Source organism: Mirounga leonina, unplaced genomic scaffold (genome assembly GCF_011800145.1).
Source record: "Mirounga leonina isolate KUSES-001 unplaced genomic scaffold, KU_Mleo_1.0 Mir_82, whole genome shotgun sequence".
NCBI lineage: Eukaryota > Metazoa > Chordata > Mammalia > Carnivora > Phocidae > Mirounga > Mirounga leonina.
The window spans coordinates 27230049-27257288 of record NW_023270825.1 but is presented as its reverse complement, the minus strand read 5'-3'; the positions used below and the strand labels follow the sequence as shown (position 1 = coordinate 27257288).

The 27240-nt window shown below is 38.6% G+C and overlaps 2 protein-coding genes and 1 pseudogene across 2 annotated transcripts in view; 2 read left to right on the top strand and 1 right to left on the bottom strand.

The window, feature by feature from the left end:
• BBOF1 (basal body orientation factor 1) overlaps positions 1 to 27240 on the top strand; it is a 39573-nt gene that overhangs the window by 7722 nt on the left and 4611 nt on the right. Inside the window, exons 3-11 of the mRNA XM_034993312.1 lie at positions 4700 to 4765; positions 7321 to 7464; positions 15195 to 15275; positions 18283 to 18353; positions 19124 to 19268; positions 20354 to 20847; positions 23274 to 23375; positions 26543 to 26617; positions 26787 to 26901. Coding sequence (XP_034849203.1) covers positions 4700 to 4765; positions 7321 to 7464; positions 15195 to 15275; positions 18283 to 18353; positions 19124 to 19268; positions 20354 to 20847; positions 23274 to 23375; positions 26543 to 26617; positions 26787 to 26901 — 1293 coding nt within the window. The remainder of the gene's footprint in view (positions 1 to 4699; positions 4766 to 7320; positions 7465 to 15194; positions 15276 to 18282; positions 18354 to 19123; positions 19269 to 20353; positions 20848 to 23273; positions 23376 to 26542; positions 26618 to 26786; positions 26902 to 27240) is intronic.
• On the top strand, positions 2333 to 2960 carry LOC118002659 (60S ribosomal protein L17-like). Its single transcript, XM_034993302.1, has one exon. It carries the CDS (start codon positions 2378 to 2380, stop codon positions 2930 to 2932), a length of 555 nt encoding a protein of 184 aa, XP_034849193.1. The 5' UTR covers positions 2333 to 2377; the 3' UTR covers positions 2933 to 2960.
• Positions 5101 to 6784, bottom strand: LOC118002658 (annotated as a pseudogene).

Below are 27240 nucleotides of genomic sequence, written 5' to 3'. Positions count from 1 at the left end.
AAAATACGTCCATGAGTGCATATTGCTAATAAAACATACATTAATAAATAAGGGAGAAGGGAAAGTTTTTCCTTTCAGTAGAATGTAGTAAATTATTAAATCTCCAAAGAATGGGAGAGTTAGGTACTGGCACAAAAACAGACACATAGATCAACGGAACAGAATAGAGAGCCTAGAAATGGACTCTCAACTCTATGGTCAACCAATCTTCGACAAAACAGGAAAGAATATCCAATGGAAGAAAGACAATCTCTTCAACAAATGGTGTTGGGAAAATTGGACAGCCACATGCAGAAGAATGAAACTGGACCATTTTCTTATACCATACACACAAAAATAGACGCAAAATTTATGAAAGCCCTAAATGTGAGACAGGAATCCATCAAAATCCTTGAGGAGAACACAGGCAGCAACCTCTTCAACGTTGGCCACAGCAACTTCTTGCTAGGCACGTCACCAAAGGCAAGGGAAACAAAGGCAAAAATGAACTATTGGGACTTCATCAAGATAAAAAGCTTTTGCCCAGCAAAGGAAACAGTCAATAAAACTAAAAGACAACCGACAGAATGTGAGAAGATATTTGCAAATGTCATATCAGATAAGGGGCTAGTATCCAAAATCTATAAAGAACTTATTGAACTCAACACACAAAGAACAAATAATCCAATTGAGAAATGGGCAGAAGACATGAACAGACATTTCTGCAAAGAAGACATACAAATGGCCAACAGACACATAAAAAAGTGCTCAACAACACTCGGCATCAGGGGAATACAAATCAAAACCACAATGAGATACTACCTCACACCAGTCAGAATGGCTGAAATTAACAAGTCAGGAAACGACAAATGTTGGCGAGGTTGCAGAGAAGGGGGCACCCTCCTACATTGTTGGTGGGAATGCAAGCTGGTGCAGTCACTCTGGAAAACAGGAGATTCCTAAAAAGGTGAAAATAGAGCTACCCTACGACCTAGCAGTTGCACTACTGGGTATTTACCCCAAAGATACAAATGTAGTGATCTGAAGAGGCACCTGCATCCCAATGTTTACAACAGCAATATCCACAATAGCCAAACTATGGAAAGAGCCCAAATATGCATTGATAGATGAATGGATAAAGAAGATGTGGCATATATATACAATGGAATATTACACAGCTATAAAAAAAGAAATCTTGCCATTTGCAACAATGTGGATGAAACTAGAGGGTGTTATGCTAAGCAAAATAAGTCAATCAGAGAAAGACAATTATCATATGATCTCACTGATATGTGGAATTTAAGAAACAAGGCAGGGGATCATAGGGGGAGAGGAAAAAATGAAACAAGATGAAACCAGAGAGGGAGACTAAACTGTAAGAGACTCTTAATCTTAGGAAACAAACTGAAGGTTGCTGGAGGGGAGGGGGGTCGGGGGATGGAGTGGCTAGGTGATGGACGTTGGGGAGGGTACATGTTGTGGTGAGCACTGGGTGTTATGTAAGGCTGATGAATCACAGACCTGTACCCCTGAAACAAATACTACATTATATGCTAATTAAATGAATTTAAATAAATTTTTTAAAAGATTTTATTTATTCATAAGAGACAGAGAGAGAGAGAGAGGCAGAGGGAAAAGCAGGCTCCCTGCTGAGCAAGGAGCCCGATGTGGGACTCGATCCCAGGACCCTGGGATCATGACCTGAGCTGAAGGCAGACGCTTAACCATCTGAGCCACCCAGGCACCCTTAAATAAATTTTTAAAAAAAGAATGGGGGAGTTAAAAAAGTCACCATTCAGCATCACGGCAATAATTGATTTCATTAAGAATCTTCAGTGGATGCTAAAACTAGTGGTAAAAGTTTGATGAGCAGAAGGTGTTTGCATAGTGTCAAAATACCTTTCCATAAATTACTTAATAATTACAAAAGGAAAAATTGCTATTTTTAACTGGAGAAACCTGGCAGACATAGTCTTAACCAACTGATGAAAATTAACATCAATTACTTCATGATGTAATGCACTGAAAAGTATATATCATCACTTAGACAGTATATGCCTGCCAAAAATGCATAATCTGAATCTGCTCATGCAGAAGCATCAGACAACCCCAACCCTGGCTGCTACTCTTTAAAACTGTTGAGACCCTAAAAGACAAAGACTGAGAAACTGTTCGAGATTAAAGGAGACTAGGATACGTGACAACTAAATGCATAATCAAGGATTATATCCTAGACCAGAAAAAGAAAAGTTGCAATAAAGAACACTACTGGGACAATTGGTGGCAAAATTTGAATATGGACTATAGATGAAATAATCGTCTTATATCAATGTTAAATTTTCTGATTTTGGCCTCTGTTCTTCCTCTTCCCCTAAGCGGCCTGAGGTGACCTCTGAAAATGGTTCGCTATTCGCTTGACCCAGAAAACCCTACAAAATCATGTAAATCAAGAGGTTCAAATCTTCGTGTTCACTTTAAGAACACACGTGAAACTGCCCAGGCCATCAAGGGTATGCATATCCGAAAAGCCACCAAGTATCTGAAAGACGTCACTTTACAGAAGCAGTGTGTGCCATTCCGTCGCTACAATGGTGGAGTTGGTAGGTGTGCCCAGGCCAAACAGTGGGGCTGGACACAGGGTCGGTGGCCCAAGAAGAGTGCTGAATTTTTACTGCACATGCTTAAAAATGCAGAGAGTAATGCTGAACTTAAGGGTTTAGATGTTGATTCTCTGGTCATTGAGCACATCCAGGTGAACAAAGCCCCCAAGATGCGGTGTAGAATGTACAGGGCTCATGGTCGGTTTAACCCATACATGAGCTCTCCTTGCCACATTGAGATGATCCTTACTGAAAAAGAGCAGATTGTTCCTAAACCAGAAGAGGAGGTTGCACAGAAGAAAAAGATATCCCAGAAGAAACTGAAGAAACAAAAACTTATGGCCCGGGAGTAAGTTCTGCAGAATAAATGCAAATAAAAATTAAAAGAGAACGTTGGTGGCCTTTTATTATTAAACATATTTCAAGTATCTTCGCAAAGTGGATCAAATGAGTTTTCTTCCGATTAAACTAGAAAGATTATTCAAAAAAAAAATTTTCTGATTTTGATTACTGTGCTTCTAAAAGAATGTCCTTTTTCTTAGGAAATACCTTCTGAAATATTTAGGGGTAAAGAGGCATGATGTCTTAAACTTATTCTCACATGGTCCAGAAAAAAATATATCATTTATATATTCATATTTTAGATAGATCTATCTATGCATACATAGAGAGGGAAAGCAAATGGGGCAAAATTGGATGAAAAGTATATGAGACCTCTTTGTACTCTTCTTGAAACTTTTTTCAAAAGTGTTACCCAGATAAGAGAAATTGCAAATCAAAACTACAGTGAGATATTACTTTATGCCTATTAAGATGGCTACTACTGTCATAAAAATAGAAAATAACAAGCACTGGGGAGGATGCAGAGAAATTGAGCCCTTGCGCATTGTTGGTGGGAGTGTAAAATGGTGCAGCCATAATGGAAAACAGTATGTAGGTTCCTTAAAAAATTAAAAGTAGAATTACCACATGATCCAGCAATCCACTTGTGGGGTAATTTCCAAAAGAATTTAAAGCAAGATCTTGAAGAGATATTGTGCACCCATGTTCATTCAAATATTATTCACAGTCAAGAGGTGGAAGCAACCCAAATGTCCATCCACAGAAGAATGGATAAAGAAAATGTGGTAGGGCGCCTGGGTGGCTCAGTTGGTTAAGCGACTGCCTTCGGCTCAGGTCATGATCCCGGGACCCGGGATCGAGTCCCGCATCGGGTTCCCTGCTTGGCAGGGAGTCTGCTTCTCCCTCTACCCTACCCTCTTGTGATCTCTCTCTCCCTCTCTCTCTCAAATAAATAAAATCTTAAAAGAAAAAAAAGTGTGGTAAATGCATACAAGAGAATATAATGCAGACTTTAAAAAGAAGGAAATCCTGTTACATGCTACACATGGATGAACCTCAAGGGCATTATGCTAAGTGAAATAAGCCAGTCACAAAAGGACAAATACTGTATGTTTCTACTCATATGAAGTATCTGACGCAGTCAGAATCATAGAAATGGAAAGCAGAAAGGTGGTTGCCAAGGGCTGGGGAGTAGGTAGAAGAAATTAGTGTTTCATGAGTATAGAGTTTCAGTTTTGCAAGATGAAAAAGTTATAGAGATCTGTTGTACAACAATGTGAATATATGTAACACAGCTGAACTGTGTACTTAAAAATGGTTCAGATGGTAAATATAATGTGTTTTTTACCACACACAAAAAATAGTTACCCAGGCAACTCTGATGATAGCCAGGTTTTAGAACTGGCAATAGCAGGTTAAGGGCATGGAATATGCCCACCTTACTCTACCTCTCCAACACTATAGGTTTCAATATCATGCAAAAACTAGGCTACTTGGGGCGCCTGGGTGGCTCAGTCGGGTAAGCGACTGCCTTCGGCTCAGGTCATGATCCCAGGGTCCTGGGATCGAGTCCCACATCGGGCTCCCCGCTCTGCGGGGAGCCTGCTTCTCAACCTCTCCCACTCCCCCTGCTTGTGTTCCCTCTCTCGCTGTGTCTCTCTCTGTCAAATAAATAAATAAAATCTTAAAAAAAAAAAAAAAAAACTAGGTTACTTAAAAAAGGTAAGTTACAGGGCAATTTCTTTACCTTCCTGACTCCGTATTTCCAACTTCTACAGATTGAAAAACTGAAACAGCAATTGAATGAAACAAAGGAAAAAGCCCAAGAGGAGAAGGAAAAATTGGTGAGTTTCTAGGTACACTAATACTTTTACTTACTGGGTGGTCAGGTTTCTGGCAAGCTCAGATATTTAAGACACAATAAGAGTAAGTGAATAGGTCCTCCGAGTAGCTCAGTGACCTTAAAGCTCACACACTTGATTGTACAGAAGCTCAAAAATAACATAAAATTATGTTATTGTAGAAAATGATCTGGTAGTAGTGGTACTACTGAGTTTGTCATTCTTTCTATGGCTTTTCAGTGGACAGAGGTAGGAAATACATATTTTTAAAAGATTATATAATGAGTCCATACCAATATTTTCAATTCAGATGCAGGAGTACAGGGTTTATTACTTGATCTGAGTCTCCTTTATCCCTCACCAAAGGTCCTGCTTTTTTTGTTGTTGTTGTTGTTTTGCAATACAGTGATAGCAAATTAATTTATTTAGTACTTTTAGAGGATTGATTTCAACTTTTGCCTACATCAGACCAGTTGATATTCAAAACTGCACCACCAGACTCTAAATGATTTGATCATGGCATGTTTCACATCATCAAAACCATCTGAATAGATCTGCTGAAATAATTTGTTTAAAGCTGCGTCTCCCTCCAACTTCTCATTTTTTCTTCTTTGATTTCACTGACCAATTTATCCCAATTTCTTACATAATGAGATGATGATGGATATAATTTCCTATGTCTGCTATGAACTGTTTTGGTTTAGGCACATCTCCTTGCCCCTTTAGTTTTTCCCATCTCACAGCCTCTGTCTTGATTTCATTTTAATTTTAATTTTTGTTGAAAGTACTTTAAATGTGCTCTGTTCTGGTATTATAGGATGAAGAAGTCTCAGTTTCAAATTGTAATCCTTTCCAGAAGGAAGTTTCACCAAAGCAGACAGCTCTTTTTCTGAAAATTCCACATTTACATTATTCTTCTGAACATTCTTGATTTGAACATTCCTGATCACAAGTGTAATGATTACTTGAGATTGTGTTTGATACCAGTCATACTTGATTTTTGACTGATGAGTCCTCTGGGATGCAGACACCTCAGATTGTGATCCATTCTGAGATTCTTGACACCTTTTAATCCAGACAGTGAAATCAGGATCTGCACTCTCTAATTCCTGTCTTCCTAGAAAAGCTTCTAGAGCAGCAGCATAGTTTTTTTTTTTTCATGGTATTCACATATCCCTTTTCTCAGCATAGCAGTGGAATTATTTAGATTAAGTTCAAGAGATTTCTTTGCATCAGCAACAGCATCACAGTAATTCCCAAGAAGTACGTGACAATAAGCTCTTTGACAATAATACTGTGCATCATCTGGTTTCTGTTCCAAAGCCTTAGTCAGCTTCTCTAATGCTGCCTGGGGGTCCTCATCCATCAGAGGACCTGATAAGCTCCAGGAAAACTTCTGGGCTGTTGTAGGTCCTACTGCAGCTGCTGCCATCCCTAATAATTGCTGTTGCAGTTAGAGCTGCCACCCCTGAGGTTACGAGCTGCCCCACTGCCCAAGGGGGAACTTCTCCAAAAATCCTGTTCTTAATGATATCGGTATAATCGAGTAGTTGCTTCAAACCTCAATACATCAACAGTCACAATACCAATATTACCACTAACATAGATTAGTGGAAACAGATTTAAGATTTTAGGGGGCACTTTTCCCCCTTAGGATATATACCAATAGGGATCTATGATCAAATACTTTACCATTTGAAAGAATTCCTGTGAGGTTATGCCACCAACTGAAGAACACATGTTGCTTTTGATTTTTAGAAGTGCTTTTAAAAAAATTGTGCATATAAATTATGTAATTATATAATTAGGTAAAATATTTATGTGGCTCCAAAGTCAAGTCTATCAAACATGTTGTATTCTGAGAAATCTAACTCCTATCCATGTCTTCACAATGTGCCAGTGTACATTGTATCGTCAAAATTGATTTTTGTCAACATGATAGGTGAGTATTCCAGTGTATTTTAATTTGCATTTCTCTTATTATGAGCTACATTGAACATTTTCTCATGTTTGAGGGTCATTTGCATTTCCTTTTGTTATTTCATTCATTTTAAAAATTGTGTTATTGGCCCTTTCTTCCTCCACTTCCTCCTCCCTTTTTTTCTCGGCTCTCCTTTTCTTCCTTTTCTACTCTTCCTCCTCATCCTCAGCCTTCTCTTCCTCCCTCTTCCCTTCCTTCCTCTTTTTTCCCAACTTCTCCTTCTTTCTTGATTTATTAGAGCTACCGGCCCTTCCTTTATCTCTTAGTTCACTAATTTTAATTTAGGGTTAGGGATGTTATTTGTCTTTCTTACAAATTAAAATTTTGTTTAGTCTTCTCATACCTCTTTTTAATAATTACATTTTCTGTATAAGATCAGCTCATTTGAGAATTTTTTTCTTATTCAAGGCACTTGGTATCTTCTAACAAAAAGTAAAACTTCTAACAAAAAGCAAAAATAAAAAGGGAACATTTCTTCAAATAAGATAGACAAATAGCTTAAGGCTTCAAAGGGAACACAACTCTGTGGGGCTTTTGTTCTTTTTCCTAACTCATTTACCTGTTTCTTTGCATACAGGAACAAAAGTATACTGTGCAAATAAATGAGCTGGAGGGACAGTTCCATCAAAAAGCTAGAGAAATTGGCATGATTCAGACAGAGCTGAAATCAATAAAACAATTCCAGAGGAGAAAAATCCAAGTGGAGAAAGAATTAAATGATGTAAGTTTCTTTCTTTCTTTAAATAAAGGTGAGTAGAATTAACTACAAGCATACCTCGGAAATATTGCAGGTTCAGTTCCAGAGTGCCACAATCAGGTGACTATCATAGTACTATACTTAATGTGTGCAAAAGCCTTCATAGACATTTATTCCTGTGAGATGGTAAAGGACTCCCTTGACATTTCAGAGGGTATTTGAGAGAAAGCGGAAGATATAATGAGTGTGGCACTGGGTGCAAGTCTTATTTCTAAGACTTTCCTAAGCATTGATTTTTTTGTGACTTCACCAAATCTTAGCCAACACACCCTTCCACATTTATCAGCAACTAAACCTTTGGAGTGACTTCAATAAGAAACAAATTACAGGGGCACCTGAGTGGCTCAGTTGGTTAATCCTTTGCCTTCAGCTCAGGTCATGATCCCAGGATCTGGGATCAAGCCCCAAGCTGGGCTCCCTCCTCAGTGGGGAGTCTGCTTCTCCCTCTCCCTGCTGCTTATACTCTTTCTCTCTCTCAAATAAATAAACAAAATCTTAAAAAACAAACAAACAAACAAATTACAGTTCTTGGGAAACATTAGGGGCAAAGTAGCAAAGTCCTAAAGAAAAATAGGGTTAGACTGATGAAGGATGATTTTAGAACATTTTAGAAGGTTCTCTGGTTAAGGGTGGGCAGGGTGAGGAAAACTGCGTACTTTCAGAAAGTTTCTCTGACCTTGCTATGCTTTTTCTCTTACTTTCCATCCCCTCAGCTCAGAATATAGTTTTATTGCATTAGTAATAATGTAATAAATGGCACATTTATGCAGGGGATAGTAGCTTAAATCAGCTTTGTGACTTCAGGCAAGTTACTTAACCTTTCTATATCTTGGTTGCCTGATCTGTAAAATAGGATAATAAGGGTTACTCATAGACTCGTAGGGTTACTGTAAAGGCTACATGAGTTCATATATTTAAAGTGCTTAAAGTAGTGCATATCATATAAGTGAAAATTATATTTATAGTGGCATGTAGCTCTTTGAGGACAAAAGTCCTGATTTGTAGCATTTGCTGATTTCCTTGGTATAAATACTTGTATTATGGCCAATTTCAAGCTACAAACACTTTAACAACATGCTAGCAAAATTCCTGGTATGAGCCCGCTCTAACATGCAACTGAACATTGCTGCTATTACTAGTAATAATAAGAGTATTACCACCTAAGATAACCGTATTTCATGTAGTGGAGGGGCTAAAAGTTGATGCTCTGAAGTCAGGCTGCTAGAGTATACTGTTTTTACTACTTGGGTATCTTGTTAAATTTCCTCATCTAAAACATGGAGGTGAGAATAATGGTACCAACTTTAAAGGGTCATTGTGAAGACTAAATGAAATAATCTGTTTTAAATGCATAGCACTGTGTGGTAAATATTACCTGTTGTTGCTGATCCTGCTGCATTATTACTACTGCTAAAATTATGATTTTAGCCATGAGTATTATTTAAGGCCCTTCCACCGTCACTTTTAGTGCCTCTCACTCTTGGGCATGGTGTTCTCCAAGCATGCAATGCCTCTCAAGCCCTCCTTGGGCTACCCAGAGCCCTGTTTAACAAGAACAAGCTTTGATGGGAAACCAGAGTTCCTGCATCCTATTTCTGTTTACCTTTTAGCTGATCACCAAATCCAAAGAGTATATGCGAAATGAATAAGTCAGATAAGACAATGTAGTGTTTGAAATTGTGGACTTCATGTCCTGGTTCTGCAGCTGATAGCTGTATGGCTTTGGATAGTCTGTTAACTTCTCTTGAGTCTCAGGTTCTTCACCTGTAAAATGTAGCTGTAATATCACCTGCCTCCTCTTAGAGATGTTGTGTGGGTTTAATAATGTAATGTGTGTAAAATACTTAGCACGCTCATTCCTATTAATCCCTGGTAAAAGTAGTAGCATAGTAGTTATTGATGTTTGCTTGCTTTAATTATATAGCTTTAAAAATCTTAGTAGAGGGATGCCTGGGTGGCTGAGTTGGTTAAGAGTCTGCCTTCAGCTCAGGTCATGATCCCAGAGTCCTGGGATTGAATCCCGCATCAGGCTCCCTGCTCAGAGGGGAGCCTGCTTCTCCCTCTAAATGCTGCTCCCCCTGCTTGTGGGCTCTCTCTCTCTCTGACAAATAAATAAAATCTTAAATAAATAAAAATCTTAGTAGAGTACTCTTAAAAGCTCTAATTAAAGGGATGACTTGGCACATTTCAGGCAAGGTAGGAAAGGGGAAGACACTTTCTTAGACTGGAGGAATGTGGAGGAATGTGTTTTAACTCTATCGTAATTGCGAAGTTATCCCAAAACCTTCCCGGTAGGCTTTGTTTATGAACCTGATAACTTGTTGCTTTACAACTGGTCTTATAACTGTTTTATTTTATTTTTATTTTTATTTATTTATTATGTTATGTTATGTTAGTCACTGTACAGTACATCATTAGTTGTTGTTTTTTTTTAAAGATTTTTTATTTATTTATTTGACACACAGAGAGATAGAGAACACAAGCAGGTAGAGCAGCAGACAGAGGGAGAGGGAGAAGCAGGCTCCCTGCTGAGCAGGGAGTCCGATGTGGGACTTGACCCCAGGACCCTGGAATCATGACCTGAGCCGAAGGCAGACGCTCAACCGACTGAGCCACCCAGGCATCCCCATCATTAGTTTTTGATGTAGTGTTCCATGATTCATTATTTGCATATAACTGTTGCTTTAAAATTGTTCTTAATTTTTTAGGGATGCCTGGGTGGCGCAGTCAGTTGGGCATCTGCCTTCGGTTCAGGTCATGATCCTGGAGTCCTGGGATCGAGTCCCGCATTGGGCTCCCTGCTCAGCAGGGAGTCTGTTTCTCCCTCTGACCCTCCCCCCTCTCATGTGCTCTCTCTCTCTCTCATTCTCTCTCTTTCAAATAAATAAATAAATAAATCTTAAAAAAAAAAAAAGAAACTTGAGGGTGTTATATTAAGTGAAATAAATCAGAAAGATAATAATAATAAAACTTGGTTAATGAGTGATATAAGGCAACCATCTATGATGGTTGTTATCACTTATATGTAGAATCCAGAAAGAGCTGAATTCAGAGAAACAGTAGATTAGAGGTTACCACAGCTGGCAGGGAGGGGGATATGAGGAGATACTGGTCAAAGGATACAAACTTCCAGTTCTAAGATTGACAAGTTCTGGGGAATCTAATGTATAGCATGGTGATTAGAGCTAATAATCTTGTATTATATACTTGAAAGTTGCTAAGAAAGTAGATCTTAAGTGTTTTTACCACAAAAAAGAAATGACAACTATGTGACAGTATGGAGGGGTTAGCTAATGCTATGGTGGTAATCATTTTGCAATATATAAGTGTGTCAGATCAACACATTGTACACCTTAGATTTATACAATGTTATATGTCAATTTACCTCATAAAGCTGGAAAAAAGACAAAAAATAAAAAGATTATTAGCAAAAAAAGTAATAATTTTCTTTGTGTGTTTTCACAGCATTTTGTATCTCTTTTATACACTTTAGCCCATTCTACCTTGACATATTTATCATTTGTCTTATCTCCCCTGCTAGATTACAATCTTTGAGGCATGAACAGTGTTGTTCCTTTGTATTCATTGAAATACAAGATACACAGTAATGCTCAATGAATCTTTGTTAAATGCTGAGTAGGTCTTTTCATTAAAAATGTAATTGCAGGAATATCAAGTTTCTACTAACTAGATGGGAGGAATCCTTTCATAATGTATATGTATATCAAATCATCATAATATACACGTGAAATACTTTACTGTTAATAATTCCTCAAAAAAGCTTAAAATTTTTCTAAAAGGAATATCAAAAAAAATTTTATACGAAAATGCTAAAGACTGAATCAAGTTAAGATCTGTAACTTTTTAGGTACTCTCAAAATAGCTATCGGAAGTATAGGTATACATTCTGAATCAAAGTGAATTAACTAGTGCATATTCTTGTGGGCCGCAGTATGATTTCTTAAGAACAATATTGCCACCTAATGGAGAAATAGATTTCAGACTTTTCAAAAAGGGCCATGGGCCAGGAAGACTTAAAATTCAAAGGCAAAAGATACTGGCTTATGGGAAAAAATAAGGTGGTTCTCTGGAATCCCAAATATGGAAGAATTAAGGCAGGTGTAGGGACCCATGAACTTAAAATGGGAAGAGGGTGTATACATAAAGGAAGAAAATTAATTAAAGTGTGTGTATAGAATTCACTATACAAATTAAAAGAGGCTAATTAAATTTAGATGATCACAAGGTATTCAAAGCATGAATTTTAAAGAAAAAATGATATCTATGTGATTAACAGAAGGAGCGTACATTGGTAGGTTGCAGTTATTATTTTTAATAATTTGTTTTAGTTTTTCTTCTTTTGACAAAGTGATAATACCCATTTCAGCAAATCTAGCTGATAAAAAAGAAAATTAAAAGCTCTCCCTGACAATTATACTACCTAGAGATAACTGGTAAATATTTTGGTATATTTTCTTTCCATTTTTCTTTTCTTTTCTTTTTTTTTTTAAAGATTTTATTTATTTATTTGACAGAGAGAGATACAGCGAGAGAGGGAACACAAGCAGGGGGAGTGGGAGAGGGAGAAGCAGGCTTCCCACCAAGCAGGGAGCCCGATGCGGGGCTCGATCCCAGGACTCTGGGATCATGACCTGAGCCGAAGGCAGACGCTTAACGACTGAGCCACCCAGGCGCCCCTCTTTCCATTTTTCTTCCTCTATGTAGAAACATTTAAAAATATGTGGTATTTTTTTAAATGAGGTCATTATGTACAAACTGTTAACCTGACCTTTTTACTTTTATTGTGAACATTTTTCAACACCATTACATACTTTTCTATAAAAGCTTTTGACTAGATGCATAGAATTCCACTGGGTAGATGTATCATGATTTTTTAAAAAATATTTTATTTATTTATTTTTTATTTTTTTATTTTTTTAAAGATTTTATTTATTTATTTGAGAGAGAGAGAATGAGAGACAGAGAGCAGGAGAGGGAGGAGGGTCAGAGGGAGAAGCAGACTCCCTGCTGAGCAGAGAGCCCGATGTGGGACTCGATCCTGGGACTCCAGGACCATGACCTGAGCCGAAGGCAGTCGCTTAACCAACTGAGCCACCCAGGCGCCCTATTTATTTATTTATTGAGAGAGAGAGAGAGAGAGGAGGGTGAGGAGCAGAGGAAGAGGGAGAGGAGAGAATCTCAAGCAAACTCCATGCTCAGCGCAGAGCCCGACACAGGGCTTGACCCCATGACTCTGAGATCATGACCTGAGCCAAAATCAAGAGTCCAAAGCTCAACCAACTGAGCCATACAGGCACCCCAATGTATCATGATTTATTAATTGGTCCCTTCTTGTTGGACATCTGAACTGTTCTCTTTTTTCTTTTTTAAAGAATATGTAACAATTTTTTTTTTTTTAAAGATTTTATTTATTTGAGAGAGAGAGAACATGAGCAGTGGGGAGGGGCAAAGGGAGAGGGAGAAGCAGACTCCCCACTGAGCAGGGATCCTGATGTGGGACTCGATGCGGGACTCGATCCCAGGACCCTGAGACCATGACGTGAGCTGAAGGCAGATGCTTAACTAACTGAGCCACTCAGGTGCCCCTGGACTTCTTTCTAATTTTCCACTATTATATACCATGATGAACATCTAGTAACTATTTTTCTACATCTGTAATTAGCATTTAGGGTAACTTCTTAGAGATGGAATTTTTTTTTTTTAAGATTTTATTTATTTATTTGTCAGAGAGAGAGAGGCAGGCAGAGGTAGATGCAGGCTCCCTGCTGAGCAAGGAGCCTGATGCGGGACTTGATTCCAGGACCCTGGGATCATGACCTGAGCCGAAGGCAGACACTTAACCAACTGAGCCACCCAGGCATCCCAATTAGAGGTGGAATTTATAGGTTAAAGAACATAAACTTTTAAAGGCTTTTGATAGGCATTACCTAATTATCTTTTGAAAGATTTGTGAATTTATGGATTTTTGAGGGAGTCCAATGGCATATGAAAGGTCCATCGCTGCACATGCTAAGATTAAGATTAGATAGACATTTCCATAAACTTGTATATTGACATTAATTTTCAGTCTTTAACGATGTAAGAGGCCATTTTTTAAAAAGTTGTATGAGAAATATAGGGAGAAAGAACATCTGAAAGAGATCTTATAAAATGGAGATTTAATACAATTAGGACAGGAAAATTGTTAAGTATAAGGGAGGATGATAGTAGATATAATAATAACTAGGTTTTATATTAAACGGTTACTATTCTAGGTATTTTACATGTATTGTTTGTTATTTAATCCTTGCCACACCCTATGAGCTAGTTACTATTATTATTCTCTTTTTATTCCTGGGAACCTGAGACTTAGAGAAGTTAAGAGATTAGCCCAGAGTGAAACCGTTGGCAAGTGAGAAAGGTCTGTCTCTTGCGGAAACCCTTCTCTGCTGCCTTTTTTACGGCATGAAGATTAGATTGAGTATGCTATTACAGCCTGACCGATTGCCAGGAAATGTAGACTATAGAATCATAGCTTTAAATTAGTTTACCTTTTGGGCGCCTGGGTGGCTCAGTTGGTTAAGCAACTGCCTTTGGCTCAGGTCATGATCCTGGAGTCCCTGGATCGAGTCCTGCATCGGGCTCCCTGCTCGGCAGGGAGTCTGCTTCTCCCTCTGACCCTCCCCCCTCTCATGTGCTCTCTCTCTCTCTCATTCTCTCTGTCTCAAATAAATAGATAAAATCTTTAAAAAATAAAAAATAAATTAGTTTACCTTTCTTTGCCTAGAAGAGTTTTATGTCCTTTTTATTCCATGTAAAATGTTTTGAGGACAGAAGGATCCATCTGTGGGAATCATAGAGAGATGTGTTTTAGATTAATACTAAGAAGAATTTTCTAAAAATGGGAACTATGAAATACTAGTCTAATGAATTAATGAAGTTTGAATTAGTGATACTTCTGTGTAGCTATTTTTCTCATAGAAGGAATCCTATATCAAGTAGGAAATTGTATTTACTGTGACTCTTAAGATCCCTTTCTATTTTAAAATATTATTTTTTTAAAGTTTATTTATTTAAGTAATCTTTGCACCCAACATGGGCTTGAACTCATGACCCCAAGATCGAGAGTTGCATGCTCCTCCAACTGGGCTAGCCAGGTGCCCCAATTCTAAAATATTATGATTCTATGAGTCCACATGATATTTGAAAAATATGATTATGAGAACAACTTGTCCTGGGAACTATTGTTCATGAATAGCTTTTTTAAAAATTCAATACTGATCTTGTAAGTCTGTAGATTGGTTGGAAAGCTAGTACTCACGGGCAGGGACATGGAATTTTTCTGTGTTCAGGATTAAGAAATAATGTATAACAGGGCGCCTGGGTGGCTCAGTTGGTTAAGCGACTGCCTTCGGCTCAGGTCATAATCCTGGAGTCCCTGGATCGAGTCCCACATCGAGTCCCACATCGAGTCCCACATCGGGCTCCCTGCTCAGCAGGGAGTCTGCTTCTCCCTCTGACCCTCCTCCCTCTCATGCTCTCATTCCCTCTCTCACAAATAAATAAAATCTTAAAAAAAAAAAAAAAGAAATAATGTATAACAGAAAATGTTTCTTTATTGAGAATTTTCCAGGAATGTGCCTCAATCACCCCTATTTCCTATTGATCTTTTGTTGTTGTTGTTTTAATTACAGTTGAAGGAGAATTTAAGGAACACAGAGAGGAAACATCAGGAGACTCTTAGAAGATTGGAGGGCAAGTTTTTTGAAGAAAAGGTACAACATTTTAGAGTTAATTAAGAAATATTTTGTTTTTAAAAAAAGAAATATTTTGTTTACTAGAACGATATAAGTGTCTATATGCATATCAACCTTTCCTTTGGATCTTATCAGAGGAGGGTTTATCAAATCACAGCAGAAAAAAGAAAAAACAGAGAAAACAAAACTTGTTCAAGGTATCTCAATGTTTAGTCCTTTTTCCCCCTCCTAGAGATTTTTTTTTTTAAGATTTTTAAAAAAATTTATTTATTTGACACAGAGAGAGAGAGAGAGAGAGAGAGCACAAGCAGGGGGAGTAGCAGGCAGAGGGAGAGGGAGAAGCAGGCTCCCCGCTGAGCAAGGAGCCCAACACGGGGGCTTGATCCCAAGACCCCGGGATTGTGACCTGAGCCGAAGTCAGACACTTAACCGACTGAGCCACTCAAGCACACCTCTTTTTTTTTTTTTTTAAAGATTTTATTTATTTATTTTTGAGAGAGAGAGAGGACAAACATGAGCAGGGGGAGGGGGAGAGGAAGGGGAATGGGCAGAGGCAGAGAGAGAAGCAAACTCCCCACTGAGCAGGGAGCCCAATGTGGGACTCAGTCCCAGGACCCTGGGATCATGACCTGAGCCAAAGGCAGATGCTTAACGGACTGAGCCACCCAGGTGCCCCTAGTTAGAGATTCTTGAAATCCTCCAGAGGGATTGTCATCTTACCAAGGTTTCAGGACACACCCGCCTCAGCTTGGTGTTCCCCTGGTGGAGGAAGAGCGGCATGTACCACATTATATGGGGGGGGGGGGGGATGGGAGCTGTCACTCTGGTACTCATGAAGGTATTTCCCTAGTCAAGCCAAGCTAAACTAAGGATGTTAATAAAAGGGGGCTCAAAAATGTTCCTTAGCATATCACAAACTTCCATGTTTCTCCAATTAACATTGGATGTCTCCAATGTTAATTCTCCAGATTGTGGGAAGTGCATTGGAACACTTCTCTTCTGCACAATCTTTTCAGAGGACCCATGGTTTTTCTTTAATTCTTCTAATTTCTCATTCTTAGGAAGAATTGAACAGATTTTTTTCAGAAATTGGTAGGGACGTAGCAGGTTGAGGGTGGGGCAAATAAGTACTCACATCAGGTTTAGATAAAGGATTTGCTTCAAAAAGTGGCTCTGGATTTCCAGTTTATGTAGTGAATAACCTAGGAGTGGGGCAGGACCCGCATCTTGGTGCTTTCCCCCTGAGCACTTCCTGGCACTGTTAGGAATGGGAGTCCTCAGGAATGGGCTGCTCTCAATTGCCCTTTTCTTCTATCCCACCCTAAGCTTGATCTCTTCCTTGCTAACTGTATTATTCTACAAACAAAGGTTAGGAGTGCTTGGTCCGTTTATAGAATACCTGACTGACAGTGCTTATATAAATAGGATTTTTCTGTCTGGAAGTAGGTGGCTGCTGGCCTTTCCTTCATAGTTGCAAGATGGTTAATGCAGCTCTAAGATTTGTCTGTGTTTAAGGCCAGAAGAAGGGAGGCTGCAGCTGTGCCTGTCCTTTTTGATCTGCAAACCATAAAAGCTTTCCCAGAAGCTCTTAGCAGATTTCTTCTTACATCTATCTCATTGGCCAGAACCATGTTATATTGGATGCTGGGAAAGTGTGTTGTTTTTCTAGATCCGAGTGGAAGCTAGGAAGGAAAAGGGAGGATGGGAATGAGTGTTGGAATGGCCAGCCTCAGCAGTAGCCATCTCACCATGTTAGGGACAAACTCCCTGGTTAGGTACGAACTCCTGCGCTGGTGTGAACCCCAGTGCTGCTGGCTTATGGCAGTGGGCTTTCCAGTAAGCCTGTTTATTCATCTCATACCGTAGCATGCTCCACCTGGTTATCCTTTCTGTTCCTTGAACCACCAAGCCCTTTCCCAATGGCATATTTTTGTACTTTGCTGTTCCTTTCTAGAATGTTCTTCCTCCAGCTCTGGCTCTTCTCATTCTTTTTTAAAGATTTTTATTTATTTATTTATTTGACAGAGAGAGACAGTGAGAGAGGGAACACAGGCAGGGGGAGGGAACACAAGCAGGGGGGAATGGGAGAGGGCGAGGGAGAAGCAGGCTTCCCGCTTAGCAGAGAGCCTGATGTGAGGCTGGATTCCAGGACTCCAGATCATGACCTGAGCTGAAGGCAGACACTTAACAACCGAGCCACCCAGGCTCCCCTGGCTCTTCTCATTCTTCAGAGATCAAATGTCATTTCCTCAGAGATAGATTCCCTAAACCCCAATCTAAAAGAATCTCCCTCAATTACTGTGTCATTACTTTGCTTACTACATTGACAGCATTTATCACAGTCCATTAATTCTCTTACTTGTCACATTGCCTGCTATAAATGTCTGCTCTGCCATTTACTAGCTATCTAACTCTGCGCAAGTCACTAACCTCTCCTTCCCTCCATTTCCTCAGTCCTTGTTTTGGGGGATAATAATATCTGATTCTTAGGGTTGTTGTGAGAAGTAAATAATAAATATAAAGCTCTTAGAACCAGGCCTGGCACATAGTAAATGCTCAATGCATTTTAATTATTATTGTTGCTTGGATCTCACCTAGAATATAAGGTGAGACTTTATCTGTTTTTTCACCACAGAATCTCCAGCATCTAAAAAATCTGGGACAATATTAGTACTCAATAGGAGTGTGTTGCATAAGTAAATAAATGACTCTTGCCACTTTGTATTTAGCAGAAATTTCTCCCAGCTCTGGGAGAAATACTTTCCAATACTGATGTAGATTTTTTTTTTTTTTTTGGTATTTTCATGTCATGTTCCTTCTTTAATGGGGAGACCTGGAGGTACCCTGAGGTTCCCGTGTTCACAGTCTCCTCTTTGCTAGCTCCTCCACCAGTACTTGGAGCTCTTCACATCGGGTCATGTGACAGGAGTATTTTATTTGACATTATGAAATCAATACTTCACTTTTTGATGTGTAAATTTGTTAGAAATATAACTGTATTAAAATAGCCTCTTTTCTTTTTTAGCACCGATTAGAACAAGAGGCTGAAAAGAAGATAATAATGCTGGCAGAGAGAGCTCACCATGAAGCTGTTGTGTAAGAGACTCTTGTCTCCTTTTCCTTTCTCATAGCCTCTCTGACCTCTTTGCTGGTGTTTTGTTGTTATGTTGTCTTACCCCTTCTCTCCCGGTTTGCTTTCTTCAAATATTTTTGTTTACTTTCCCTCACTGTTTCTTTCTCTGTGTCCTGGCTCCTTTCCCACCCACCCTTTCTGTACCAGGGTGGTGTAGAGGAAGGAACCCCAGCTTTCAATTTAGACTTTGGTTCCCAACATGTATACTTACTGACTGACTGACTGTCAGAAGATTTCCTAAAGTTTTTGAAATTAAATTTCTTCATCTAAAAATGCAGATAATCATAGCAACTGTACAGAGTTGTCATGAGGTATGTTAGTGACAATAACAATTGTATTGTGTTAATAAATAAACTCCCAAGTCTCAGTGCTTTAGTTCTTGCTCACTTAACAATCCAATATGAGTCTGATAGCTCTACTTGAGTGGTGATTCAGAAACCAGGGCTGCTTCCATCTTGGACTTCTTCACATCCAGTCATATGGACAGGAGAGAGCATGAGAAACTCCTGTCTGCTCTTAACTGCCTTGGACTGGAAGTAACACATAACTTTTCACTTTCCGGTTGATGAGAACTTAGTCACAAGATTCCCACCTAACTGTTGAGTACCCACCATTAACTAAATAAGTGGTGGGCATTATTTTTAATATTGGGGGATAAGGCAATCATTGTTTTAGTTTCATAATATCTAATACTTAGGCCTGTGTTTTGGGATCTTATATCTATCTATTTCAGGCAATTGAACAATGCTGGAAGAGCTGTTTTTAAAGAGAATGTTTATCTCCAGAAAGCTCTCGCATACCATCTGAAGGAAGCTGATGCTCTACAAAAAAACTCCCAGAAGTTGCAAGAGACTCAGACTTTCCTTTTACATCAAAAGGTTCCCACTCCATTTAGACTTCATTTCCTATCTTTCTGCTTTTTGTTTAAGGATTGGGTTGGCAAATATGAAAAATTGAGTATAGTAAGGACAATGGGACCATTGTCCCATTTTTCTTCTGTCTGGGTAATGTACCTTTCTTATCTGAAAGGATTAATTACAAGAATGACATAAGAAGCATTCGACTTGGCTTTATAAAGAATGTATCACATAAATAACTCCTATCCTCTACTACCTTAGAATACTCATTTTACTTTGCTTAGCTTAGAGTCGGTCTCTGAATCACTTCAGAGTAGGTTCAGCTGTAACAGCCCTGACAACAATGGCTTTACCATGTAAGGGTTTATTCGCGCCCCTAAGGGAAGTCTGGAGGTTAGCAATCCAGAGCTAGAATGGTAGCGCCACAAAGCCAGCAGGGCTGTTTCCTTAACTCTAGCAGTGTGTGGCTGACAGCCCCAAAGTCACCTCATGGCCCAAAGCAGCTGCTAAAACTCTAACCATTACTCAGACAGCAGGAAGGAAAAAGGACAAGGAGGAAAAAAAGTATGCCCCTCCCTTTAGAGGTCTTCCTGGAAGTCCTGCACACACTTCTACTTACATTTCATTGACCCAGAACTTAGCCACATGGCTTTGCTGAACTGCGAGGGGGACTGAGAATTTTCAGTTGGGCTTCCTGCTTTCCTGAATAAAATTAGAGTTTTATCACTAAGGAGGAAAGGGAAAATGAAAAAAGAAAAGAAAAAGAAATAGGCAACTAGCCTATGGCCGATTTCCAGTATATAGTTGTTAATGTGTTACTGTATATATAGTCTTACTGATTTTGAAATTACCCTTTCCATAGTACAAAATATTTAAACTTTCAGAATTTTAAAGGAAGGACAGTTTCTTATCTAGCAAAAGTAGTGGCCTTCACAAGCCCAGAGAAGCCTCAGATGTTTTTTACTCTCCATACACAGAACACCAAATATCACCATCTCAACCTGGCATCAAATTTAAATCTCCTGAAGTAATGAAATTTAGTAAGGAACTTTTAAGTTCTGAAATTGACTAAAAAAACCTCTCACCTCTCTCATCTTTGTTTTTAGGAGATCAATGATCTGTTGGTTAAGGAAAAGATTATGCAACTTACCCAGCAAAGATTGCAAATCCAAACTCTTCAGAAGAAGGTGGTAAACTTGGAGACTGCCCTGAGTTGTATGACCAGAGAGTTTGAGATTGAAGTTTGTAAAATGCAGCAACAGACAATGATAGAGAACAAAGCAGGGCTGGTTGAAATTGACAAGCTGCAGCAACTTCTCCAGATGAAGGACAGAGAACTGAATCGAGTAAAGAAGCTGGCCAAGAACATACTGGATGAGAGAACAGAAGTGGAAAGTTTCTTTTTAGATGCTCTACACCAAGTGAAGCAACAGATCCTATTTAGCAGGAAGCATTATAAACAGGTAGCTCAAGCTGCTTTCAATTTTAAAATGAGAGAGGCATGTGCAGGAAGAACAGAATATCCCAAAATCCGAACGTTTGATGGCAAAGAGCACAGCACCAATAGTGTGAATCAAGATCTTATGGAGGCTGAGAAATGGTACCAATCATGCCTTTAATATTTTATCTTTTGTGCTATTTTTGTGTCCTTTAGAGAAATAAGAACCCTCAGAAGTTCAGTTTGCTAATATCTAAATATTGAATAGATTACTCACTAAGTTATTTGAGGACAGGAACTATCTTACTCATCTTTATAACCCCTATGCTTAGGACAATGTGTGGGGCTTAGTAGGTATTCTTAGTAGATTCCCTTTCTTCATCACAGAGACTTCTTAAAGAGACTGATCATTTGTTCCATAGAATGTCATTGTAATATCTTTTAATGTGTTCTTTTATTTTACTTTCTGTAAACTCATTATAAAGGTTTGATCAGATTCAGTTTAAACATTTTTGATAAGCATACTTTCACAAATATTTTGTAATGTTTCCTTTACTATTCTGAGATGAAATTCATAGGTAATAATATCTAACTAAACATATACTTTAAAAAACCAATATAACAGTTCATAATAATTCTTTATTGTACAGAACTGTCCCATGGATTGGAGGACATCCAATAGTGGGTCCCCATCATTGTATTAACCGAAAGTCCCCCCAAGTTTCCAAAATATACTCCAGAGATCTACTGCCACTGTAATAAAGGTAGCAGGATGCTTGAGACAGTTGGAGACTGTATACAATGATTGCTTCCTGTTAGCATTTTTGTTTGTCAGTGCACTCTTAACCCATAAATTATAGTGCATTTTAAAGATTATTCTGAAAAAAAGGTCTTTTTTTTTTTTTTTTTAAGATTTTATTTATTTGACAGAGCACAAGCAGAGGGAGAGAGAGAGAGGCAGGCTCCCTGCTGAGCAAGGAGCCCGATGTGGGACTCGATCCCAGGACCCTGGGATCATGACCCAGGCCGAAGGCAGCCGCTTAACCGACTGAGCCACCCAGGCGTCCCACTGAAAAAAAAGTCTTATATCCCAGGGCAATTAGGTTCTTCAAAGGCCTTAACTCAAGAAACTTAAAAGGACTCCCTACAACTATGTACTAAACATCTTGTTAACAGTGCTTCCAAATGAGTTTTCTGCTTTTTTTATAATGGACTAATTTGTAGGTTCTTTTAAATTATATAGCTGTTGGGAAGGTTGGACACTGTCAGTGGCTTCTGAAAGACAAGACTCTTCTTCAAATATATCCATACTATGACTTTTAAAAACTTTTTGCCATATTCAGAAGTCTGTTACTTCTATTACCAAGAGGTTCACTGTAATTTCCCTTTTTTAAATTTAATATGTCAAGCAAGTTGAGTCCCTACCATACATAAGGCAGTTTCTTTTATATTTTTGTCTCCAAAGTGGTAAGTTTTCAGAGGGAGGTATATAAAATGATTCTCCACATTGTTATTGCAGAAACTGGGCTCTTCTTCTTCTGTCCTCTGTGTGACATTTTTGCTACTGAACAACTTCTCATCTTAACCTCAGCGTTCTATTGCCTGTACCAGCAGGGCAGAAATGGTGATTAAAATATTACATCATCTGCTTAAGAGGCAGATTGGGGAAGGAAAGTTGAAGTATACGGTGATCATAAGGCAAAACCTAAACTTTTTTTTTTTGAGATTTTTTTTTTTTATTTGAGAGAGAGAGAGAGAGGGAGGGAGAGAGAGTGAGAGAGAGCACAAGAGGGGAAGGGTCAGAGGGAGAAGCAGACTCCCTGCCGAGCAGGGAGCCCGACGCGGGACTCGATCCTGGGACTCCGGGATCATGACCTGCGCTGAAGGCAGTCGCTTAACCAACTGAGCCACCAGGCGCCCAAAACCTAAACTTTTAAAGAAAACTACCCCAATTGACCTATGTGCAAAAACGTTCCTTCCATTGTACGACATCAGTATTCTCTACGGTGTCAGCCAGCTTTCATAAATAGCAAATAGACTACGAATCCTCTGGGAAAGTGATAGTGTAGATAAAGACCTGCCTGGAAAGCTTAGCTGCAGATTTATTTGGAGTTAAGAAAATAGGCTAGATAAGTTATGTGTTATTTTCTAAATGTACCTCTTATCACTCTGTTTTCACAGCAAAATATCTGATACAAAAAGATGTTAAAAGGAATTTAGCAATAATCTCACCTTGTAAATGTTCTTTGTTGTTGTATTGTTCCTTTTGTATTGCAATGCATGTTATATTACAACTTTCTAATTTGCTTACTGTTTGAGCACAAACCTTTTTCTTATTATAGTTTTTCTTATTTTTATCTTAATGACTATATAACATTTCAGAATGGCTAGCATATTGATATCCTTTTCAACTTCATGATTTTGTAGCGGACACAGTTTGCTTTGTAGTCATTACATTTGGAAGCCTCTTAATATTCATTTATGGTTTGGAAATTTTCTCGTGTTTACATAGTTCATATTTTTTAAAAAGATGAGATGCTTACTTTGGCTATATTTTTGTTTCATTTTTTATCTTTGAAATTATTCAGGACCGATATTCAAGGAAATGTGGATATTGGAGATTTGACCTGGGAGCAGAAGGAGAAAGTCTTGAGATTGCTTTTTGCAAAAATGAATGGTTTTGTTCCTAGGTAACTCCTTATTTCTGTAGTGAAATACCAAATTGTTATCAAACCTAGAAACCATATAGGAACAATGAACTTATTCTCACTTAGGATTAGAGGAATGGAAAAGGACCAAATATCAAGTGGTCATACTGCTTAGCACCTGCCACTCACAGAGATGAAGAATGGGAGATGAATGAATAAGCACAAAAATGAAAGATGAGTCAGAATTAAAGGGGAGAGGAAAGAGACAGCTTAGATGTTGTAGGTAATGCTTGCTGAGAAGGTACAATGTTGCTAAGCTGAATGAATGGTCACCGAAGAGAAGCACAGTAATTGTTAGGATTTTATTGGATTGCAAAGGTAAGTAAATGATTTTAAAGCTGATTATTAATCAAGAGAATGTCTAATACCAAGAAAAAGACTTAGAAAAGAAAACAGAAATCCACAGATATTCCAAGTAATTATTTTTAATGATTCATTTCACTCTCTTTCTCCTCTGTGTTTTTTCGGTGACTGTAACGCTGGCAGTGAACCATAAAATGGCTAAAATAAATCAACCACTTATTAATTGCTTACATGCTTGGTACTATGTTAGTTACTATGGGCATTCAAAAGAATTAAGAGACATTGCCCTTGATCTCAAAGAGTTTATAATCTAGTTGCCCAAGCAAAACCAAACAGCAAAGAAAAAAGTTAGGTGGCACAATAAAGTATCATCGGAGTTCAGACAGTATGTCAGTGGCCTACAGTAGTCAGGAAGACTGAAAGAGTATGACTCAGCGGGGTGCTTTGCAGGAGAGAGTAGTAGACAGAGTGGGAAGGGTACATCAGTCAGGGGGCTTAATACACAGCCTAAGCAGAAGCCGAGAGGTAGGAATGGAGCTGGGGTGTTTGGGGGACATTGAGGAAACACTTCCCAGCTTGAAGAAATTTGATGGTACCTTAAAAACCATGCAGAAAAACCCAAATCTTATGCCACTGTACATTCTAGAGTAGTGTTAACACACTTTCCTTTTCTGCCTTGAAAGAATACGAGGGCAATAAGCCCTACTCTCACACTGTCTCCCTGGAAGGGTATACAGGCCACTGTTCTCAGAGCTGACCTGAACCTGATGCAGTGACACGTAGGGTGGACCGCTGGACAGAAGTAGAATTGGGAACCTGCAGAAGCTGTCATGCTCCTCTGGACATGTGGTGGTGTGGATGTAGGGAGGAATGGAAGCCATCAGAGAAAAGGGACAAACTGAGACACTGAGGAAGGAGAAACAGGACTTGGTGATAAAAGACAAAAGGAATAAAGAAAGCAAAGTGTAAAAGTTTAAGGTGTTTGGCTTAGAAATGCAAGAATGGCGGTATGAAAGGCAAATGAAAAATCTGGAAAGCCAGCGTGAGGGAAATGTTTAAATTTTGTTTAATCTGTCCATGAATTCATGTAGCATATACATATTGGGTACCTACTACTTATTGAGGATAATAGTGTTGAGCAAATAAAGACATCATTCCTAATCTCAGAGAGTTCATAGTCTACGTGGAAGAAAAACATTATTCAAATCATCACACAAATATGAAAGTAGAACTATGACATTGGCTCAAAGGAGTGGTTTATAGCGGTAAGAGAGCCTAGATTAGGGGAATCTGACCTAACAGGAGTTCAGGAAAGTTTCTAAGGAAGTAAAAGCTTGAGCTGACCTCTAAAAGGTAAATAGGAGCAGAGGGTGGGGGAAAAAACATTCTGGGCAGAAAAAATAGCAAGGAGTTTTCAGTTTGAATTGGAGATGATGGCAATATATTGAAGTAAAAAATACTCAAGGCATTTGTAAATAGGGACTGGCGTATAGGTGAGCTTAGGGAGGGAGATTTGAGCATTTTTAGTGAAAACTGGTAGTTGAGTGTAGGAGAGTGTCTGAAGGTTAGAAGAGTAAAGGGCTGAGGCTAGGAATAACCACTAAAATAAACAAGAGGACAACGAAAAGAGCAGAGTTTAAAGAATTATAGGGTAATGGAGAATGGAGGACTTTGAATGGCCTTTCCAAAGTTTTGTTTTTTTGTTTTTTATTAAGAGGTAGAGGCAGAATCCAGACCACAGGTACAGAATGTCTGTCTCATTGTGAGTAAACTTTTCTGTACCCCAAGAAACAACCAGAGTTCTAGTTCCATACTGTGTTGTTTTCAACACTGGAGAAACAAAGGAATTTGAGTAGAAATATTTCACACCAAAGCAATGAACTTAAGTCTGGCCACAATGGAACAAGTCTAAGCCTGTTGGAATCTCATGCCAGAGTTGGATGAAGGGAAAAGATGGGAATAGAATAGTGAAATGTGAGGTGAAGATGAGTTTAATGAGAAAGCTCAAGCCAGAGGGGAGAGGAATTAGATGATGAATGTCAAGGCAAGGACAGTAACTAGAAAGTTTATATGAGTTCAGTTGATTATATGATTGTGACTCTAACAGTATGATATTTTTCTTCGTGCTTAAAACAAAGTCAAGGAGTATAACCAATAAACTGTACTCTTTAGTGCATCAGCAATCACTGTGGCTATAACTCAGGTGCTAATAGTATCCAAAGTGCATTTTTTTTATGCATCATTATTAGACTATTTAATATGGCCATATTTTGAATGGGTTTATCCTGCTTTCATATGTACCTAATTGAGGACCAGTTTTAGGAGTAGAATATGTGTCTTTATCTGCTGGCAAATCAACCTATTATACTTTGTATAATCCTGTTAAGCTCACTTTCCGTTAAAATATTGAATTAGTGATACGATTATTTCCTGTTCTTAAACCAGACTTTCCAGTGTAAAAGGAGAAATTTCATACGGGGTCTATCTCCATTGGGTAATTTTTCTATGTTCTGAGGTTCTTTTTGTGGGAAGGGAATTTTTCTGGCCATGTTTCTGATCAGTACTCTGGTTCAGTCTTAACCATCACCATTAATAGCTGTTATTATGTGTATCATCATCATGATCATCTCCATATCTCCATTGAAGTTCAACATTTCTCAACTTTAAGAGGAAATAAGTTTATATTAACTTGCCTAACATTATGCTGCCTCTATGTGTGTGTAAAGCTCAGTTTTGAAAATAAGAAGCTCATCCAACTGAAGCATTTCATTTAGCACTTTAAAAGTGTAGTTGAAATATGGGGCATGAGGAGACACTAACTCATTGTTAACTTTTACCTACCACAGGAAATACAGCCAGCGTTCTAGGCCCCCAATTCCAGACCATGTTATTCCTGATGATGGAGAGACAAAGGAATTTGGGTAAGAGCTCTCTTGACAAAGCAATGACTGTGAGCCTGATCACAACGGTTGTGGGGACATTTTATATGTGCTAGAACTGAGTGGGAGTTACATGACAAGTCTCTTGTTCTGAACCAAGTTCCATGTGTATGTGGTTGCTGACAGGTCTGTCATTTTGTTATTACTACAGGGATGACAGTAAGCTTCAAGATCAAACCTTCATCACTCAGCAAGTACCAATCTCAGACTCTTCTGGTGAAGTGATGATACCCAATATTCAGAAAGGATCACGAGAGTCTGACATAGTAAGGAGTCTGTAATCTAACCAAACAATACACATAGTAACTGATACTTTTCCCCATGCAACTTCTTGTTAAGTCATAGTGCTTTTCTCTACTAGCCAAGAGCTCTCAGGGATCAGTGAAATGAGTAATAACACTAGTATGAGATCGTGGACATTTTTATAACATATCTACACTATGGCAGGCATATTATACTTAATGCAAATGCACATTTGTGCCTCTTTTAGTAAATGTGGAAAACCTTTCACAATTGCCTTGTGAAATATACAGGCTAGCCAAAGTATGTACCATCTTTTATGTGAGAATAAATATAATGACCACATAACTCTTGGCTTTGAACAG

Bases quoted from the DNA above. Each gene is read 5' to 3' on its own strand.
- LOC118002659 (XM_034993302.1), top strand. From the start codon at position 2,378: ATGGTTCGCTATTCGCTTGACCCAGAAAACCCTACAAAATCATGTAAA.